The 8,059-nt window shown below is 36.5% G+C and overlaps 1 protein-coding gene across 1 annotated transcript in view; it reads right to left on the bottom strand.

Annotated features, from left to right (window-relative positions):
* The window catches only part of LOC107686998 (solute carrier family 12 member 7-like), a 79,558-nt gene extending 75,202 nt beyond the window's left edge, over positions 1-4,356 (bottom strand). Inside the window, exon 1 of the mRNA XM_016484136.1 lies at positions 4,054-4,356. Coding sequence (XP_016339622.1) covers positions 4,054-4,222 — 169 coding nt within the window. The 5' untranslated portion in view covers positions 4,223-4,356. The remainder of the gene's footprint in view (positions 1-4,053) is intronic.
* Positions 4,357-8,059: the final 3,703 nt, after the last annotated feature.

Genomic DNA, 8,059 nt, shown 5'->3' with positions numbered 1-8,059 from the left:
TTACAAAAAAAAAAAAGAAAAAGTAAAGCAGACATAAAATACCACCGGATAAAAGGCAGTGTTTAAATTATGTTTAGGTAAGCAGTTCAACAGGGCTTGAAACCTATAGCAAGCATAAACAAAACACCCATCTGAACAAGAGCACAAAGTCACATGATTGTCATCTTATGATGCCAATTATAGCAATTAAAATTACAAATGACTCCTGAACTCTAAAGCTAATTATTGCTGCCCAGAAGCACAGAAACCAACTGCACGACATGCATTGTGTTTATATGTTAGAAGAAGAGAAGAAGCTTTGCTTTGGTAACTGGAAATGTTGGTGCACAGAAACTTTTGTAGACAAACAGCCAACACAAATAGATCAGGGTTGCTTGAGTCAGCTGTTCACAGTATCCCGACGGAGAAATGTGCTAAATAAAAATAATTCCTCCTTCTCTTTTTAATCTGCCCTGACCCTGAGTGAAGACCACCCTCCAGCACTGAGATCAGACCTCAGTTTAGTGGACACCAGTCATGATGCAAAAACTTCCATTAAACAGCAGATCATGTTTGATTGCACATTAGTTATATTCCAAAATCTTCATGAACTTCTAGCGAGCTTTCAGGAACAGGGTCAACATAAAAGTAAAACACTCGTCTCAGATCACATATAAAACGTGGTTTGAAAAATGCTGTACAAATCTGTTAACTCAGCATTATGTGTGTGCTAAAATATCATGTGATGCTTACTAAGTGTACAGTATCATATGCCCTATGAAACCACTTAAACAGCTACTTAAAATAATATTCCAGGTTAAATACTACTTTCAGTTTGCTTTTCTGTTCTTTTGACTGGAAGTAATTATTTATTTATTTTATTTATTTATTATTATTATTTTGGAGAGCCAAATATATTGTACACGAAGAATACATAAATCATGTGAGGTGTATGTATAAAAAAGGAATAATAAAAAAAGTACAAATGCATAGTTTGCACTGGTTTTAAGTTTAACTTACACATTATTTCCAAATATATTTTAATGTAATAATTAAATTTAAACTGTTCAAAAATGGGCACTTTTGCAGTCCATTTAACTTTATGAATATAATAACAAACAATATAGCTTTTATTTACTTTTTACTTAATACTTTTAATGTGTACCTCGGTTTGGATGATCACCCTGTAGACTTACATTGTGAGAACGAAGACTTTGCATACAATAAGTGTCAAATTTTTTTTTTTTCACAAACGATGGGAGTCCAGATTATTAGCGGTGGTTTTTAACCTGGAATATCCCTTTAATTTCTCAGACAAATGGGATTTGTGTTTGGTTGCATGTAAGCTTGTAATTGTTATAGTAGGCCCAACATCTCTGGCCTGCAGTATTTGGGAACATGGCCTCAACATTGGGTTGGATTTGGATGTACGGCTTTTTTAGTGTTGTTCTGGGTCTGCAAGACCTCAACATTGCTTAATGTCTGGGAGCAACTTAAGCAATTGCTCAGCATTGTTCTAGGTCTGGGAGTAAAGACAGAGAGCATCACCACATATATGAAGAGATGTTCTTGACTCCCATAATGATTGTGTAACTCAATCCAATGCTCCCCAGCCCATCCATCTGGAAGACAACTCCTATCTGCACTTCTCCAAAGGCAAAGTGCTTCACACGCCAACAAATGAAACCCATGTGTCACTAATGTGTCTGTAGGTCTGATCGTGCTCTTAGGATCAGCTCAACGCTTTGGGAAGCTTTGTAAAGCACATCACCAAAAGTGCCCTGTACTAACATTGTCTTTATATGATTAACACCAAGCGAAACTTTTGAAACAAGCTGTTGAACTTCGATTTTGCAGTCTATTTAATTACTGCACCTCAAGTAAGTGCTGTCTCCGGATCACCTGGACCTTCTTAAGTACTTCAGACCTTCAGCAGAAGATCAGCTCTTGCAATAACACTACTTTAAACTTCTTTATAGACTGTGTGACTGGTGCTAAAGTAGATAATCAAACACACTTTGGTTTTAAAAGGCCTCAATTTAATGAAGGGCCAATTATAAGCTTTCCTATCTTTTAGAGATAAAGACCGACATTAGACAGAGAGACCCTAAATGCATTGCATTAATGCAGTTGGTTATATAGTTAGTTATATATTTCCTTCCTTACATCCACTACGGCTTTTTTAGTGTTGTTCTGGGTCTGCAAGACCTCAACATTGCTTAATGTCTGGGAGCAACTTAAGCAATTGCTCAGCATTGTTCTAGGTCTGGGAGTAAAGACAGAGAGCATCACCACATATATGAAGAGATGTTCTTGACTCCCATAATGATTGTGTAACTCAATCCAATGCTCCCCAGCCCATCCATCTGGAAGACAACTCCTATCTGCACTTCTCCAAAGGCAAAGTGCTTCACACGCCAACAAATGAAACCCATGTGTCACTAATGTGTCTGTAGGTCTGATCGTGCTCTTAGGATCAGCTCAACGCTTTGGGAAGCTTTGTAAAGCACATCACCAAAAGTGCCCTGTACTAACATTGTCTTTATATGATTAACACCAAGCGAAACTTTTGAAACAAGCTGTTGAACTTCGATTTTGCAGTCTATTTAATTACTGCACCTCAAGTAAGTGCTGTCTCCGGATCACCTGGACCTTCTTAAGTACTTCAGACCTTCAGCAGAAGATCAGCTCTTGCAATAACACTACTTTAAACTTCTTTATAGACTGTGTGACTGGTGCTAAAGTAGATAATCAAACACACTTTGGTTTTAAAAGGCCTCAATTTAATGAAGGGCCAATTATAAGCTTTCATATCTATTAGAGATAAAGACCGACATCAGACAGAGAGACCCTAAATACATTACATTAATGCGCTTGGTTATATAGTTGGTTATATATTTTCTCCCTTACATCCACATGGACATAGACCTTGTTAAATACATGAAAGAGCAAAGAGAGACTATAAAAGGCCAGATTCACTCACGTAAATCATTGTTTTGTTAGTATTTTCAGATGTAGGTTGCTAGATTTCTAACCCGGGAAACAAACAGATGTGTCATGGTAATTAATGAAGACAGCTGAGCATGAAAAGTGTCCCAAGACACGTCTAGACAAGCCCCTGAAATCAGGCAGTCATGCAAAACCAAAAGGGCCTTGTGTTACATAAAACTCTATCACCTCACATTTCAGTCAGGACTAAAAAATAATAATAAATAATAAAGATTAAGCAAATACATTTTGTTTTATATTATAAGGATCTAAGGCATGCATCAAACCCTCCTACTGTGCTTATTTTCATTATAAAGTAAATGCAATCAAACAGCAGCATTTAATGCAAATACACACAAGAGTAAAAATATAAATATGTCACCAGCAAAATACAGGCAGTGTCAAATATGCCATCCTGAATAAGTAATTTCACAGGACCTTACCCAAAAAACACATGGAAACCACTAAAACAAAATAAACTCCCATAGTTAGAGTTATATTCATGTATTACATATAACATAATAAATATATATTAATTTCAGTATTTTAAGGACATTGGTATAAGTTACCAGTTTTACTGAAGCTGCAATTGTTACTATGATAACCATTGCAATTTTTTTTAAATGGGTAAGAATGCTTTAGATTAAAAAAGTGATATGTCCTGAATAGTTGATTAATAAGAATAAACTATTTGATGCTAAACATTTCAGAAACCAAAAAATAAATAATAAATTGTTAGCTGGATAACGGCCCCGAGAGAATGAAACCTCCTGAGAGAGATCTAAGTAAAAACAAACCGTCTACAATAGATAATATTCCATATACTGTATGCAACTCTTTGGTCAACTAAAACGCACAGATCTTTCTGCAAACGCTAGTTTGTATGTAACTTCATTTATTAACCCCAGAAGGATTATGAAGTTTCCCTTCACTTTCTTGTTCACTTGTGCACACGAGTGACGCGACGCGCAAAACTACTGATGAGTTCTGGACGCGCGTCGCGCTCCTGTTATTATCAACATAACGGCTCTTAGTTAATGATAACGCGAGCGTTCAGAGCGACACTTTCGGACCGTATGAACTCACCGTATTTGTTGGGTTCTCTGCTGTACCGGAGGATGGGCACCGATCCCCGCCGCTCCGCGCGCTCGCCCTCACCGGCACCAGCGTCAAACACAGAGTCTCCGTCCGCTTCGTCTCCAAACGCGCTCTCTTCGGCGTGCGCCACCGGCACGACCATAAACCTCTCGCTCATGTTGGTCGTCCGTGGGTCAGACCTGTCCGGTGTCTGATTAACTTCAGGGATCAGACGGCTTAGGCCCGTGATTCATCGCCGGTAATCTGACAGTTTGTGAGTGCTCGCGCACCGACGCGTGAAAGTGTGCGAGGCGTGTCCGTGCAGAACGCGCTGCGTTCATTGGCTGAGAGCTCAACGGGCTTCATATAAATAACAGATCCACGAGCTGTAGATCAGAGTTTTTGTCTGATGTGCTCACAGTCCCATCAATAAGACTTAACTGACCAGACAAAACCTTTTTCATTTTGACACTTAAAAGTCTATTTTTGTGTTATTTGTTCTATAGTTTGCTTATTTTTTTGTCAGTAAGATTATTATTTGTAAAATGGACAAGCTCTAAATGAAAAAAAAAGATATGCGAGTATTTAGCAGTATACATTATTATTAAATATTTTAATAATGTTAATAAATCCTTAATGCATTGTTTTATTTTATTTATTTATAATATTTAAAATAATGTATTTTTATAGATTTAACAGCCATTTTAACTAAGGAATCCAAAAAAGGAATAGTTTTTATTATTTAATTATGTTAATAAATCCCTTTTTATTTTAAAGTATTATTTATTTTTATTTACTATTTATGCAACTATTTATTTTTATTTTTTATTTATATTAAAAATGTTTAATATGTATGTTTAATAGATTTAACAAAGCAAAACAAGCAAAAAAAAAAAGTCCCTGGAAACTGATTGACAATTACTGCTTTTTATGAGACAAATACAAATAACTATTGTGTTACTTGTTCTGTAGTTTGCGGTTTTGTCAGTAAGATTATTATTTGTCAAATGGACATGCATGCTCTATCTAAATGGTAAACACAGATAAGTGAGCATTTAGCAGTTATTGTTTAATTGTCCTAATGAAAAGTGTTATTTGATTTAATGCATGTTTATCACAGACACTTTCCAGTGTTGATGTTCATAGTGTTTTATATAGATGTGTGTCTCATATAAACTCAAATTCACATGAGCCTGTGGCTTCATTAACATCCACTTTCTGCTTCCCTGTTGTGTCGTGTGTTTTCTCACAGATACAGATGAGTAACACATATGAGGAGTTTCCAAACCTGCAGAAGCTCTTCACACACAACATGATGAAGAGCTGCTGTTAATGATGATTCTGGCTCTGATGGCTTTGAGTCACACAGAGAAACATTATTTCCACACTGTCATATGAAATAAAGCCACAACCAAAATAACACTCTATTAAACTCAGCATAACTTTTTGTCATGCGGGTCTGTTTGAGAAGGAATGAATAGTTTCGTAGAAAAGATTACGCCTAATATTATCTAGAGAAACGGCATGGTTCTGTCAGCTGGGAAAACAGGCTTTTTTCACCCATGATCAGGCCTATTACAACTTAAACTTTGGTTCGAGTCAACTTTACCTGCAAAATCTGAATTGCACACAAATCAAATGACTGATGAACTGAGTCTTGTTGTGCCCTCATATGCTGTATGTTATGTTTATTGTCATGTTTTCGTCAGTTGTTGTCAGTTCAGTCATCAGCATGAAAGTCTCTCAGCTCTCAGGCTTTGTTTCAGCTGCTGTGGGTTATTTTAAAAGATGGACAAAGCAGGACGGGATGATTCACATACCGCTACTGACGGACACACAACACACACTAGGGTGGAGAGGAGACAAATTTGGTTCTGACAAGAAATGCTGTACAGGAATATTCTGGAAAACATTTTTTATTACTTTATTTATATAAACAAGTAAAAGCATTTCATATTTCCGCTGCATATTCTCTAAGATGTATTATTTAAAAGAAAAACCATAAAGCAATAAACATGTAAGGCCCACAAATGTCATAGAAGATGAACAACACAGTCCAGAAGAGCTTTCATGACAGTCTCAGATTTTTATCACTGTTTCTTCATAAATATGGAAATGTTTCTTAACCTGAAGAATATGCAATATTTTCTCACATGACTTCACATGCATTGGGATCAGCATTTATAGACATTCTGCACTCCAGTGGAGTTAGACAACACGTGTCAGGGCCTACTCATTGTCGTAATCATACTTTAGATTTAATACTGTCACATGGAATTGATGTTAATGGCGTTGATATTCTGCAGCAGAGTGATATCTCGGATCATTATCTAGTCTTGTGTACACTCCATGAAGCTAAAGCTAACAAATATGGTAGAACCATCACTTCTACCATAAAAGACTGCTTTGTAAATAATCTTCCTGACTTGTCTCAATTTCTCAGCATATCCAATAGCTCAGAAAAACTTGATGATGTAACAGAAACTATTGACTCGTCTTTTCTAACCCTTTAGATACGGTTGCTCCTTTAAGCTTAAAGAAGATTAAGTAAAACAGTCTGACACCGTGGTATAACAAGCACACTCGCGCCTTAAAGAGAGCAGCCTGTAAAATGGAGCACAGCTAGAAGAAAACAAAACTAGAGGTATTTCGTATTGCATGGCGGGAATGTACTTCTACTTATAGAAAAGCTCTAAAAAACTGCTAGATCTATTCAAATCTATTCAAATAAATCTATAGATTTATTCAATACAGTGGCTAAATTATCGAAAAATAAAGCATCAACAGACACAGACCTTTCCCAACAGTACAGCAGTAATGACTTTATGAAATTCTTTACTTCCAAGATCGATACTATTAGAGATAAAATTATAACCATGCAGCCGTCAGCCACAGTATCGCATCAATGCAGATTTATTTTCACAGCCTTCTTTGATCATATTTACCAAGGGTGCCAATAATTCTGACCACGACTGTATGTCCCAAAAGTCTTCAAATTGGCTGTTATTAAGCCTCTCATTAAAAAAAAATACAACTTGATCCTAGAGAATTAGTTAATTACAGACCAATCTCAAATCTCCCTTTTCTGTCAAAAATACTAGAAAAGGCAGCATCCTCTCAGCTATGTTCCTTCTTAGAGAGAAATGGTATCTCTAAGGATTTCCAGTCAGGATTTAGACAGTATCATAGTACTGAGATTGCTCTCATCAAAGTTACAAATGACCTGCTCTTATCATCTGATCATGGTTGTATTTCTTTATTAGTGCTACTGGATCTTAGTGCTGCGTTTGACACAATCAACTACAACGTTCTTTTGAATAGACTACAAAATTATGTTGGCATTAGTGGAATTGCATTGTCATGAATCAAATCTTACTTGGGAGATATCATCAGGAAACACGGTGTTAGCTTTCACTGTTATGCTGATGATACTCAGCTCTATATTTCTCCATGGCCCAATGAAACCTACAAATTTGAAAAACTAGTTAGGAACCTAGGTGTGCTATTTGATAGCAATCTTTCCTTTAAAAAAACATGTTTCTAGCATTTGTAAAACCATATTTTTCCATCTTAAAAATATATCTAAATTACGACCTATGCTCTTAATGTCAAATACTGAAACGATTAAGTGAGTAAGTGAAGTGACGTGACGTGTGGCCAAGTATGGTAATTTTTACTAGAACCAGGAAATATGACCACATTAGCCCGGTTCTGTCAACTCTGCACTGGCTCCCTATTAAACAATGAATACATTTGAAAATCTTGCTAATTACTTATAAAGCCCTGAATGGTTTAGCTCCTCAATACTTGAGCGAGCTCATATCGCATTATAGTCCTTCACGTCCACTGCGATCTCAAAACTCTGGCCATTTGATAATACCTAGAATATCAAAATCAACAGCGGGCGGCAGATCCTTTTCCTATTTAGTGCCCAAATTCTGGAACAATCTACCTAGCGTTGTTCGGGAGGCAGACACACTCTGTCAGTTTAAATCTAGATTAAAGACCCATCTCT

Source organism: Sinocyclocheilus anshuiensis, unplaced genomic scaffold (genome assembly GCF_001515605.1).
Source record: "Sinocyclocheilus anshuiensis isolate Anshui unplaced genomic scaffold, SAMN03320099.WGS_v1.1 scaffold601, whole genome shotgun sequence".
NCBI lineage: Eukaryota > Metazoa > Chordata > Actinopteri > Cypriniformes > Cyprinidae > Sinocyclocheilus > Sinocyclocheilus anshuiensis.
The sequence above is the reverse complement of the archived record's forward strand: the minus strand, read 5'-3'. Positions and strand labels throughout refer to the sequence as shown.